The following is a 14,479-nucleotide window of genomic DNA, read 5'->3' as shown; positions in this document are numbered from 1 at the left end:
CTTCATTTGATGTTCTAGGGTTTCAGGATTGTTGATTCTCTGTTTGGCTTAGTTTTTCGATCTTTGTTGTGGAGGGACGGCGTGGTGCTTCTGCCTAGACCGCCATCTTGCCGGAGTCCTGTCCACATTTTTACTATTGTGAATAATGCTGCAGTGAACATCAGTGTACATGTGTTGGTTCATATCATTACTTTAAGTCCCTAGGATTTATTCCTAGGAGTAGAATTGCTGTGTTATTTAGGAGCCCTGGTGTTGTAATGGTTAGGTGCTCAGTTGGTAACTGAAAGGTTGACAGTCTGAACCCATCCAATGGCTCCACAGGAGAAAGACCTGGAGATTGCTCCTGTAAAGATTATAGCCTGGAAAACCCTATGGGGCAGTTCTACTCTGTCATAGCAGGGTGTTTATTAGTCAAAATTGACTTGATGGTACACAACAACAACATGATATTTCTAAATCTGATTTTTTGAGGAATTGACATACTGTTTTCTACAATGATTGTACCATTTTACAATCCCACCAACAGTGGATAAGGGTTTTGATCTTCTCACATCCTTGTCAACATTTGTTTTTTTCTGTTTTTTTGATCATTGTCATTCTAGCAGGGGTGAGATGGTATCTCAGTGTAGTTTTGATTTGTGTTTCTCTGATGACTAATGATGGTGGGCATCTTTTCATCTGTGTGTTGGTCACTTGAATATCCTGTTTGGTCATGTGTCTGTTCCTATCCTTTTCCCATTTTTTGAATGGATTGTCTTTTTTCTTTTTGTTGAGTTGTAGAAGTTTTATGTATATTTTGGATGTTAGACCCTTATCAGATATGTCATTCCTGAAGATTTTTCCCCAGGTGTAGGTTGTCTTTTTATTCCTTTTACAAAGTCTTTTGATGAACATAAATGTTTAATTTTTATGAAGTTCCAGTTATCTATTTTGTCTTCTGTTGCTTGTGCATTTGTAGTTGTATTTGATAATCTATCATTAAAAAAGACTGGGTCTCATAGTTTCATCCCTGTGTTTTCTTACAAGAACTCTATGCTTTTAGCTTTATTATTTAGGCCCGTGATCCATTTTGAATTAGTTTTTGTGTACGGTGTGAGGTATGGATCCTGCTTCATTTTTCTGCATGTGGAGATCCAATTTTGCTAGCACCATTTGTCGAAGAGACTGTTCTTTCCCTGCTGAATGGACTTAGCACCTTTGTCGAAGATAAGTTGACCATAGATAGATGTATGGTTTTATTTCTGGGCTCTCAATTCTGTTCCACTGGTCTGTCTATCATTAAACCTGTACTAGGTTTTTTTGATTACTGTTGCTGTATACAGGTTCTCCCAGCTATCTGAAAGTAGAGCATTCATATGAAGCTTTTCATTATCCAAAATGGCATAAAGTGAAGAAGTGATTACCATTAATTTATATGGGAAAATTTTTTGAGCGTTCCCAGACCCAAAAAATAACCCACTAAATCATATCTGAATAAATCAAGATAAAGCACAGATGTTCACAGACACAGTTCAAAGCTATGGCAGCTTGATGCTGAGATGCTGAGTATAGTTCCTGGGAAAGGAGCTTTGCGATGCTACTCTTCCTGCTTGCGGTACGTGCTGCCTCTTTAACAGCTCACTGCAAAATAAACTCTGAACACTATTTCCGCTTTTCACCTTTTTGCTTAAGAGCGAAAATCCTTTCCAGATTTCTTTTGGTTACTGATAATAGATACTAATGTAGGTCTTTTGTAAAAGCAAAGTGGCGTAAAGTGAACTTTGGAAAAGTGGGGGACACCTGTAATACGTTTTGAAGTTGGGAAATGTGAGGCCTTCTAGTTTGTTGTTCTTCAAAATTACTTTGGCTGGTTCGGGACTCTTGCCTTTGCATATAAAGATGATGATTAGTTTTTCCATTTCTGTAAAAAATGTTGTTGGAATTTTAATTGGGATTGTGTTGAATCTGTAGATTCAACTACTTTGGGTAGTGCTAACATTTTCTCCTGGTTAAGACTTCCAGTCCGGAATGTTACTGTATTTTCTTGTTCTTTATATCTATTATTCTTTGCTTAGACTTTCTATTTCTTTGTTTTTATTTTTTATTTGTTTAAAACGTGTTTGTAATTTTTCATTGAAGCATTTTTATAATGACTGCTTAAAAATTCTTCTTGTATAATTCTCACAACTGTATTATGTCAGTTTTGTGTGTGCATTGGTTGTCTTTTCTCATTCAAGCTGAGAGCCCAAGATTTGGGGCCTTCTTACCCACTGGCAGAGATGAAAGTCCCTGACACCACCTTGTTGCGATGTTTAGGGACTTTATTTCAGACTTGCGTGGATAAAAGTCCAGGCTGCTCACCTGGCCTTTGCTGACATGAATTGTGGTGGAGTCAGAAGTTTTTTTTTTTTTCTGTGGTGTTTGACTGGAGTAGGATTGTTACTGTTTAAAAGTTTTCTGGTCTTGGTAGGGTTCCACTCCTGAAGGACCTTTATAGTCTGCACCTTTTGGTGTTTCTGGGTTCATGGCTTCTCCAGCATCCAGTCTAGGATATATGAGGCAAAAATAAATTGCAGGGAGATCACCACCGTGTCATTTTTTGGGACTGAGGTATGTAGCTTGTCTGCCTTCTTGTCTTCACCTTCTAGGGTCTTCTTTTCTTTTTTAAACAATATATATAATGTGCAGGGTTTTTAGTTTTGGTTAGCAGAGGAATAAGGAAAAGTATGTTTACTCCATCTACTGACATTTGAAATAAATTTTAATTTACACTTCAAGATTTGTTCGTTCTAACAAATAGCATGCTTTAAAATAAGTACAGTTATTTTCCATTTATGTTTTAACCTTATGTCCTTATTGGTGAATTTTAAATTTATCTTGTTCTTATAGATGACACCTACTCTAATAATATATTTGGTTTAGAATATTCTTCATAAGCCATAGTGGGTTAAAGCTTTTTTTTAAAAACTGTGGTATAAAGACTATGTGGGTTGGGATGATGCAGAATTGGTAGATATGGAAATATGTGAATTATGACTTATATGAATGATTAATAGAAATATCTTTTAATTAGGGAGTCCTTTTTCCCCTGTAAGCTAATATTATCATTAATCATATAATAGAGGAACATCATTAATTATGGTTATTTCACAAGTGTTTACAGTATGAAATAATTCATGAATTAGAAGGAAGGTGAAAAATCATGATGTTTACAAATATTTTCTTTATAGATATTCAGTCATATTCTGTATTGACTTATCCAAGTTTTATAGTTCAATTTGTTGGTTGAACCTATGAAATTGCTGTTTTTGTAGGTAAAAAGTGGCTTAACATTGGAAATTTCAGATGGTTCAGTGTAATACTGTGGATTATCAGTAAAGTTCAAGACAAAAGTAAGATTGTGTATAGAAAAAGTGGCCTGCTATAAAGGCTAATATGATGCCACATAATTTCTTCTCTCGTCAAGCACTTTATATAGAAGATTAACTGTGCAATAGTGGGAGTTACACATATCATGGCGTGTATGTACAGTGGAATGCTAGTCAGCAATAAAAAGGAATGAACTGTTGATACACACACAGTAATGGATAAATCTCAAATTCATTATCTTAAGTGAAGGAAAGCAGACAAAGAATGCATACTTTATGTAATGTGGTGGTTTCAGACCTCCTCCTCTGACTTCAGGGGAGGGAAGGATAATTACCATCTACATCAGCCTAAAACTGATCCGCTATGAGGTGGAGGTCAGATGTACCTGCACTCTCCAACCTTTTTTTTACCAGTTCTGACACTAGCCATCCCTCCCACGGCACTCTCTGCTTCTCTGCTGGGTTCGATAATTTGTTGCAGTGCCTCAGTTTCTTGTCTTTAAAGATCTGGCAACAGTTGCATCACAGGATCAGTGATAGTAGCGAAAGTACTTTGTAAAATGCGGAGGGCTATATGTAATTAAGTTCTTTCACCATATGTATTTTCACTTTCATATGAGAGTGTTACTCTTTTTTTCTTCAGAAGTAAGGGTGATAGTTTGGAAATAATTTGGAAACTAGTTCTTTAAAGCGGAATATGAATTTTGTAGAGTATCTTGCCTTTTATATATGGGTTAATAATTGAGAGAAACACATGAAATAATACTTACTTCTCTTTTCAGGCAATTACTCTCTTAACTGAATTAATTAGGGAAAATTTCAGGAACAGCAAATTAAAGCAGTGCCTTTTACCAACCCTCGGAGAGCTGATATATCTTGTAGCCACTCAGGTGAGACTATCTGATTAACTCTGTTGCCTATTGACATGTTCTGACACATCCTGACTGACAAGTATTAATATCCTATAAAAGTTTTTTGACTTTGCCCCTTAGAGCATGCCTAAGGAACTTAGGAGAAATTTTCGGTGTCTCTCTGTCTTTCTCTCTGTGTCACCCTGTGTGTCTTCCTCTTTCCCTAATTCCTTACCTCGCAGTGCCTCATTTCCTTTAAGGTATAGGAAATTCTTAGGACTTACTTTAAAACAGAATGGCTCCAAAGTATGCCCTAGGTTGCTACCATATTTGATTCCTTCCAGTAAGAGGAAGCCATTGGTTCTCCCAGTATAAAAGTTCCATATCAGTGTGAAACACTACTTTGTGCAAATATGTCTTTTAATGTGGCCATGGGCATCTGTGGCTGCGATATTTGATTTCTTGTTTCTAAAGCAACGATATGGAAGTTGCGATAGAATTCAATAGGGAAAACTTAACATTTCATTAAATGTGTGTGTTTTTTTAAAAAGAATATTGAATAGATATAAATTATGGGTTATTGATGCCATACATTCAGAAAATTTTAAATAAATGCTAACAATCTATAAGTTAATCAAAAGTTTTCTCATTGAATTTCTTAGGTTTTCATTTCTAGAACTTGCTTAAATATTACATAACTTCAGTATCCTTAGTATCTAAATTAAACTAACTTTCTGGACAATCATCAGTTTAAGACAACTACCATAATTGTTATTAAGCACCAGTATTTTAAATAAGGTAGCTTTATAATTAGCATTGATAACTGGTACAGCAAATCTCTCCTCCTTGTTCTTCTTTTTCAGATATGTCTTGGCTATTTCTGGCCAGTCCCATGTCAGAATAAATTTTAGAATCAGCTTGTCCAATTCTGCAAAACACTCTGCTTTAAAAAAAAAAAAAAAAAAAACTCCACTGACTGCATATCAATTTGTGAAGAACTGATAGTTTTATGATTCTGAGTCTTCCAATACAAGTTTGGAATTGTACCAAATGTGTATATCAATTGGGAAAGTATTGATATCTTTATAAATTAGTTCCTCCAATGAATGAAAAATGGTGTTACTCCCCATATATTTGTTTTTGTAAGTGTTTTTATTATTTTATTCTATTCATAAAACTCTTGTACACCTATCTTAGGTTGGATTTATTCTTAGGTAATTTTATATTTTGAAGTGACAGCACATTCATTCATTAGGCTAGAAAACTAGGAGGTAAAGAAAGGTATACAGGGAAAAGTCTCTTATCTTTGTCTCCCACTGCCTTCTTCTCCTATAAGTAACCACTCTGATTACTATTTTACTTATAGGGCTTGTTTTATACAACAGGTAACAGCTTATTTTTTTTTAACTTAATAGTGTAACTTGGAGATATTAATACATATAGCTTCTTTCTCCCTCTCTTTATCCTCCCTCCCTTCTTTCCTTTCCTTTTCATGTAGTGGAACATTCCTTTGTGTGATGTACCATTGTGTGCCATGTTTTGAGAAAGTTTGTTTTCTTTGCAGTTCCTTGGGAGTGGGACCAGAGAGTTTATTTCTTCTTTACCAATACCCTGGGCCCTCCCCTCAAGGCCTTGACATCAAAGCTAAAGTTTTCCAAATTTTCAGGCCTTCAGGGTAAAAGCCAGCTCAGTTTACCCTTTTGTGCTTAGTTGTCTAATATTTGGTTTGATTGCTCTTTGTTTTCTGGTCAGATCTTTGATGCCTTTTAAAAATGTTGTCAACTGATGTTTTCATCAGAAGAGTGCTTTGGTAACTTGTGTGCTGTCTTGCAAGGAATGGAAATCTAGTCTAATTGTTTTTGTTGTCTTTTTTTTTTCTTTTCTTTCTTCTTCAGCTTGAGGTATAATTGACATACAATAAACTACACACATTTAAAGGTAACCATCTGATACATTTTTATATGTGTACACACCTGTGACATTGTCACCACAATCAAGATAATGAACGTATCCATCACCTTCAAAAATTTCCTCAATCCCTTTGTAATCCTTCCCTCTCACACCTTCCTGCTCTCCTTGTAACCACTGATTTGCTTTCTATCATTATAGATTAGATTGCATTTTCTAGAATATTGTGTAAATGGAATCATACAGTATGTAGTCTTACTTGTTTCTGAAAGTAGATCTAAATAATTTTTTTGGTACTTACTTAATTGGACTTAAGCTAGGCTCTTTTAATAAAGGAATGATTCATTTGACCACATTTTTTTTTTTTTTGTGTGTGTGTACTAACATTATTGTTTTATTTTGATGAGATTAAAACTATTTATCTAGTCTTTATTAGTTTTTTTCCTGACCTCTGTGCCCTAACTACAATTTTCCTACCCACTGGGAATTTTAGGAGCCTTATCCTCCCAATTAGGGAGGACACCCAAACCCACGTGCCAGACACTTTGAGAACCTTTGGGGCTTTCCAGAATTTTTTCTTGCCTTTTCTGGAAAATTCAGTCTCTTTTCCCTTTTGTGCTTTGCAGGTCTCTAAATTCTCAGCCTTCTGCCAGCACAGTCTTTGTGTATTTTTATAAGGAGCTGAGTTGATAAGTCACTTGTCAGATTTAAATGGGATACCACATCACCTTGGGCTCCTCCTGCTTGCAGCTTATCAGCCTGCCACCATTAGCCACACTTCACAATGAACCTGCAGTTATTTCTGCTTTAGCTTCTCATCTCATTTTCTTGCCTTTTTTTTTTAATAACTAAATTTTATTTATTTTGCTATTGTTGAGAATATACACAGCAAACATACACCAATTCAACAGTTTCTACATGCACAATTTAGTGACATTGATTTCATTCTTCGAGTTGTACAGCCATTCTCACTTTCCTTTTCTGACTTTTTCCTCCCTCATTAACATAAACTCAGTGCCCCCTAAAGTTCCCATCTAATCTTTTGAGTTGCTGTTGTCAGTTTGATCCCATATAGGTAGTTCTTAAAAGAGCACAATGCTAAAGGCAAACTGCTTTACTAGTTAAGCTAAACTATTATTTGGTTTTAAGATGACTTCAGGGGGTATTTTTGGTAGGTTTAAAGATTATCTCAGGGCATTAGTTTCAGGGGTTTATCCACCATGACTCCAGAAAGTCTAGAGTCCATGAAAACTTGAAATTCTATTCTGTATTTTCTCCATTTTGATCAGGATTCTTCTATGGAATCTTTGATGAAAATATTCAGTTATGATAGTCGGACACCATCCAGTTCTTCTGGTCTCATGGCAAAGGAAGCAGTTGTTCATGGAGGCAATTAGCCACACTTTTTATATCCTCCTCCTAATCTTGACTCTCCTCCTTCCTCTGTTGCTCCAGGTGAATAGAGACCAATTGTTGTGCCTTGGATGGCCGCTTGCAAGCTTTTAAGACCCCAGGCACTAGGAAACGAACTAGGAGATAGGACAGAAGCACTAAACACATTATTAAGCCAATTAAGTGGGATGTCCCATGAAATCATGACCCTAAACCTCCAAACCAAGGAGCCAGATTCAGTGAGATGTTTGGTTGTACATAAGCAGTCTCAGCAGCTGCTTTTTTGTTGTCGTCGTTGTTTTGAATATATCTGTCACACAACTTTCGCCAGTTCAACTTTTTATAGGTGTCCAGCTTATTGACAGCAAGTACAATAATTGGCTGTGCAACTCTACCCTTAATCAATTTGTTTTTTCTATCACTGTTAGCCTTCTTTTCCCACACCCTCCTGCCCCTGATAACTACTAATAAACTTTGGTCTCTATACATTAGCCTTTTCTTGACTTTTTATATAAGTGAGGTCATACAATATTTGTCCTTTTGTGATTGGCTTATTTCTCTCAGCATAATGTCTTCAAGCTCCATCCATACTATTAACATGTATCAAGACTTCTCTCCTTCTGGCTGAGTGGCATTCCATTGACTGTATGTACCACATTTTGTTTATCCATTCATTTGTTGATGGACATTTGGGTTGCTCCACCGTTTGGCTCTTGTGAATAGTGTTGCAGTGAACATTGGTATACAGGTCTCTTTTTGAGTCTCTGCTTTCGGTCTTTTGGGTGTATACGTAGGAGTGGAATTACTGAGTCATATGGTAGTTCTATTTTTAGTTTTTTGAGGAACCACCACACTGTTTTCCACATCTGTTGTACCATTTTGCATTCCCACAACAATGGGTAAGGGTTCCAGTTTCACCACATCCTCACCAATATTCATTATTTTTTTTTTGTGTGTGTGTGTGTGTATGTTTTTATCTTAGCCATCCTAGTGGGAGTGAAGTGGTGTCTCATTGTGGTTTTGATTTGCATCTCTCATGACGCTGAGCATCTTTTCATATGTTTGGCGGCCATTTGAATGTCCTCTTTGGTAAAATGTCTAATCAAATCCTTTGCCCATTTTATGATTAGGTTATTTGTCTTTTTGTTGTTAAGTTGTCGATATTTTGTATATATTTTGGTTATTAAAGTCTTGTCAGATATATGATTTCCAAACATATTCTCCCAGTCAGCAGCTTGTCTTTTCACTTTTTTTGGTAAAATCTTTTGATGAACAAAAGTTTTTAATTTTTATGATGTCTCATTTATTTTGTCTTTTGTTATTATATTATGTAATCTGTTGTTGAAAGCTAGTCCTGACGGTGTTGCTCCTGCTTATTCTTCTAAGACTTTTATGGTTTTAGTTTGTACATCTAGGCCCTGACCGCCCCTTGTGATAGCAGACCAGTAAAGGAAGTTATGTTACTGATCTACAAAAATAACTTCTCAGGAGATATGCAAGCTTTTGTGGATTTGTCACTTGAATATAGGTAAACGTTAAAATCTCAGATGAGTGCTGACCTACTGGGACTGACCTGAGATGGTGTTATATACTATGTATCAGAATATCCTTTGCAGGCTTTAGTCCTGTCCTGTTGGCTTTCTAGTAACACCTTAAGGTTACAAGCTTGAAGACAGAAGGCCAGATTATGATTCTACAGAAGATATTACGAGACAGAACTATACGTTTAGGCATTTTTTCTTTTGTCGAGGATACCTAATACCTTGAGTGTAAGTGTTCTTATTTTGTCCAGTCCATAATCATCTCTCACCCGAACTGTTGGGAGAACTCCCAGAAATTCTCTTGCTTTGCTCTTGTCTCCATTAAAGTCTGTTTTCCAGACTCAAGCAAGAATGAGCCTGTTAAAACCCACAGCAGACTGGCAGTGTCACTCCTCCGCTCAGAGCCCTCTAGTGCTGCTTCTCTCACTCAGTCATAGCCAAGGTCCCTTTAGTTGTCGGTTAGGCCCTCTTTGGCTGGTTCGCCACTACCTGTCTGACCTCATTTTTCACTGCCCTCCTGCTCCTTCCAGCCTCCGTGACTTCCCTCATTTCCTCAAACCCACTATGCCGTGCCTCTGCCTCAGCACCATTACACGAGATTTTCTAGATCTTCCTCCTATTTGCAATATCCTCCCCCTGCCCCTCATGCTTAGATTTATTTTCTGCTCAAAGGGATCCCTTCAGAGAGGCTTTCCCTGGCTACACATGGAGCTACTGCATCTGCAGTCTTCCTCTAACACTGTGTCCTGCTGTGTTTTTCATTACAGCACCCATCATTAGATTGACTCATGTATTTAATTTCTTTGCTCCTTTATGTCTGTCCCACACTAAGCACTATTTAGGGAGAAAATTGATCTGTCATGGCCACTGATGAGAAGAGTTTCTGGAACATAGTAGATACTTTTTCCATGCATGAATGACTTTTCCTTGGAACTGCATCAAGGCCACTGGGACGGGGGAAGTGAGCAAGGAGGCAGGGCTGGAGAGCCTGGCAAGGACGTAATCATGAAGGGGGCTCGTTGGTCCAGTTGGATGTCTTGATCTAGGTCCTAAAAGCAAGGGGAAGTCATTAGAGTTTTAAGCCGGGTGATGATGTAATGTGATTTTATGTGAAAAGACAACTTTTGTTTAAATGTGGTGAATAGATTGGAGAATATGAGAGAGGATTCTGAGAACCTAATGAGAGCAAGCAAAGTAGGAACAAAGTCAGGAGAGAGAAGTGGGTATTTCAAGAAGGGAGGAGTCAGGGGTGCTGAATATAGCTTAAGGTCCAAGAAAGAGGACTAAAAGAGTCCATTGGATTGAATGACATGAAAGTCACTGATGACTCCACAAAGGCTCTTTTACGTATTTATTTACTTTACCTGGAGTGATGGGGACAGAATTGAGATTAGGTGGGTTAAGGAGTGAGTTGGAGACCAGGAAACCGAGAAAATCAGTGTAAAGAGAGATTTGGTTGTGAAAGGGAAAGGAGGGGACATTGTTTTTACAATGGGAGACATTGAGCCTATTCATGTGGTGGCAGAAAGGATCCAGTAGAGACAAAATTTAGGAGCAGTAGGGGATCATCCATAACCTAATGGCCTAAAGAAGTCAGAACTGGACGGGATCCTGAGGCCAAATGGAAGGATTGGAGGAGCCTGTCCTGTTATAACCACCAGGTGGAAGTAGCAGATGGCTTCAGGTGTAGGGAAATTTGTAGTTCTATATGCTGCCTTTCATTATCTCTGTGAAGGAGGAAAGTAGGTGAGGTGGTGGGAACACTCAAGGGTTTGAAACAGTCCTTTTGGAGAATGAATTAGAAACATTGTAGGCCTGGACTGAGAGGTTGAAGTTCCCCTGAGGCTGCTAATCATCCAGTGTAATGGATGTTCTCTGTTCTGTGGCTTCACCTTCTTTAGGAGCCCAGCTGCCTGAGAGTGCAGGCCTAGAGAAAACAAACGGCTGGCTTCCCGAGGTTGGCGTTTCCCTGCACAAGGATAAAGGGAAGGTCAAAGGGAAAAGTACTTCAGATTTCCGCAGGAGTGATTAGATGATGTACCAGGGATTCTAAGTGGCTGGGAGGGAGGGCAGGTAATGGACTCGGGAAAAGAAGAGGAGTCGGAGGACCAGAGTCCGGTAAATGGTAAAGAAAGGTGTTGTGGTAGGAGTAGATGAACAAGTGAGCAGGGAGGAAAACAAGTTGTATTTGGAAGTTATTTTGGGTGCTGAATTAGTGATTTCTGAATTGGAGCAGCTCCTGATGGTGAAAATATCCAGGGTGTGACCATATGTGGAATTTCATGATGAGGGTATAGTTTTAAAGGGTCCTAATTCTCATCATGGGAATAAAATGCTTTGGGATCAGTAATGCACCAGTCTGGACAACCTAAAAGTTAAAGAAATATTTCACAAATAAAACCTAATGTCTTTTGTGTTGAAAAGAGTAATTTTTTTCCACCTTTCTGTGTGGCACCTGGTTTATTTTGTGATTGTATTTGATAGGTTGCAGGAGTGTCCTCGTGGCTATTACACGGATTTGGTTAATCTCGTGTGAGAGAATTACTGCTGATGCCATTAAATTCAGTGCACCTCCTAACCACATTGTCTTATTTTTATTTAGCACACTGTCTTAATAGGTAACATACTACCTTTGACTTGTGTATTGTCTTGAGATATTACTCACAGCTGAGTCTTCTGTGCTTTCAAATCATTCTGGATAACGTCATATTTTTAGGTGGGGATATCTATATTATCACCTACAATTATCAATAAAGTGATTTCTCTGTCCATCAGATCATATTGTCATTTGTCAATTTTGTTACCTAGCTTCTGATGAGAGGATCTCAGCATTGTGTGTAATATAATGAGAAGTAGAAGAAATGTCTGTACTATGTAGTCAAAATACCCGTGATCAGGTCGTAATTGGCAAGTAGTAAGCAGTGCTTTCAGAGGAGTATTAAGTTTAGATAGTTTGTAGTTTTGAAGCTCTGCCTTTTTCTTGAATGGGTAAATATCTTTTGTGCTGTTAGCTTCACCGCCTTTCCTTCCACTTCATTTTAGGAAGACAAAAAAAAGAACCCTAGAGAATGCTGGGCTGTTCCCTTGGCTGCATACACGGTGCTAATGAGGTGCCTTCGGGAAGGGGTAAGCTTCTTTGTTGTCCTCTGTAGACACACTCAATTGTAATAACCCTTCAGGCGCTGTGTGAGGAGAGTAGCCTGCAGCAGTCCAGAGGCTTGTCAACCAAGTATTGCTCCTGAATTTAAATAATCCTGACAAGCCACAGTGAGCAAATGACCCACAATGGAGCAAGTGTAAAAATGAACTCTTGTTTCAGTGTCTTGCTTTTAAAGAGATGATGGCAAATATAAGCAACATAATTTACTTTTTATAACATACTTTTAATTAGCCCCCCTTGTAAGTTATTGGTAAAACAAGTTTAGTAAGCCAGGTATATGCAGAGATTTTGCCTTTATCAGAGTAAGCCACTGAGAGCCTCAAACACCCCATGATTATCTTGTCAGGTTGCCATTTTGAGATTCTGAAACAGGAAAGCTTCCACTAGTTATATGTTGATTTTAATATTAAGTTGTATTTATTATATGATGTGAATTTTCAATTTATTCACCTCATTTCTCATGCAGTTGCTAAGGGCTGAAAATCAGTGGCTGGCCAGCCAGCCAACTCATATATGTGCAACTCCTACGTGTAACTATGTAAAGGATTTAGTAAACAACCTAAAAAGTTGGCATTTTTCTGTTTGCTTTAGACTATTTGACATTGTCTCACCCAAGGCAAAGCCATAGGCTAGAAACATTTCTTAAGAAATGAAAAAAAAATCAAGATAAACATCTTCCTTTTGAGTTAATTATTCCCTGCGTTATATGGTAATGGCGTGATGCTCGAAGTGTAGAAAAGCTCTCCAAGGCCTTCCCCTAGTGATCCAGAAATGGGTTTTGAATACTTCCTTGCCTGTAGGTTGAAGAGTCAGTTGTCATTATGGGATGTGAATGAAGGAACTAAATCCTGTTTTATCAGTAATATGACAATTGAGTCATTTTCACTTTGAGTTAAAAGACATATTTGGGTCTATCATGCAAGGCCTCAAGCAAGACATACTTGGGAACACAGAGATGAACCAGGTGAAATTCCTCCTCACTCACAGCTCTCCCCTATTGTGGGAGATAAAAATACAGTAAAACCTGTGAAAACCAGAACCTGTGTAAGGTGGAAACGTGTCAGAGAAGGAAATCTCAAATATTTTCCATTTCTAAAGCGTGATAGAAAAGTGGTAAGACTGTACCCTGTCAAAGACGGAAAGCTTGCAAGACCTGGAAAACCAAGACACTCCTGTCGTGTTCTGGCTCTCACAGATTTCACTGCATAGAGTGGAATATGTAAATAAATGCAAAAGAAAAAAAATACAGGAACTTAAAGGAGAAAAAAGTCGTTTTGGGATCCCCTTTACAAGGGTAAAAGAAATTTGAAAAACCTTTTATCTTTTAATTTTTAAAACTTAAGTGATTGCCTAGTAAAATATGATTAATTCTAATCTCTGAAGTTTTATCTTGTATCCAGTACCTCCCTGCTTATGGCGACCACAATGATTTTCACTGGATATGTAGTATGAACGATGTTTGATATCCATGTACTGTTGTTATTAATTACATAAATTATTACTGCTAATAATTATAAAATAGTGCCATAGTTTTGTATTTTAGTAATACACTTGCTTTTTATTGTCTTGGTATGTATGGCAAATTTTGTGTATTTTTCATAAAGAGGGGAGAGTCCAGAACACAATAATTTCTGAACGTTTTATGTTTGTATGTTTGAAAAGCAGGTAAGTACGTGCTTTGGTAGCATATGCACTAGCATTGTCCCTACAAAACGGATAGATTGGGGGATGATTGTTGTTGGATTTCTGCAGGGTTGCTGTGAGTCAGGATCAACTCAGTGACAATGAGTTTGGTTTGGTTATCCTTAGAAAAAAGAATTCGATTATAAACTCATTGCCTTTGGGTTGATTCTGACTCATAGTGGCCCTATAGGACAGAGTAGAACTGCCCACAGGGTTTCGATTATAGCTGTTCTTTAAATAGCAAATTTGTCTAATGCGTTTAGGACATAATGTCTAATGCATTTAGGACAATTTTTAAGTCTTTAACAGTTTTTAAATTTTTTTGACATAATTAACACTTTTTTCAGCCCCTGCTGATATTTCTGAATGTAATTTCTTTTATTGTGAAATACACCTCATGGGAGAATATATAAAATGTATATGTAGTTAAAAATACACAGACTGTATTGCACACAGTGACACTTCTTTAAAAAAAAAAAAGTGAGATGGATGGTAGCCTGGAGGTGTCGTCTCTGTCCTTATTGGATTCCATTTTATTCCTTTAAGGAGTAAACACTATTCTTACTTTGGGGATAAACATTCCCAAGTTTTTCTTTA

General features: G+C 37.4%; 1 protein-coding gene across 1 annotated transcript in view; it reads left to right on the top strand.

The window, feature by feature from the left end:
- Positions 1 to 14,479, top strand: part of ULK4 (unc-51 like kinase 4) — a 601,253-nt gene that overhangs the window by 102,700 nt on the left and 484,074 nt on the right. The window contains exons 18-19 of the mRNA XM_023727809.1: positions 4,130 to 4,237; positions 12,082 to 12,165. Coding sequence (XP_023583577.1) covers positions 4,130 to 4,237; positions 12,082 to 12,165 — 192 coding nt within the window. The remainder of the gene's footprint in view (positions 1 to 4,129; positions 4,238 to 12,081; positions 12,166 to 14,479) is intronic.

This window comes from Trichechus manatus, unplaced genomic scaffold, assembly GCF_000243295.1.
Source record: "Trichechus manatus latirostris isolate Lorelei unplaced genomic scaffold, TriManLat1.0 scaffold00001, whole genome shotgun sequence".
Lineage (NCBI taxonomy): Eukaryota > Metazoa > Chordata > Mammalia > Sirenia > Trichechidae > Trichechus > Trichechus manatus.
This window is presented reverse-complemented; position numbering and strand designations above follow the sequence as displayed.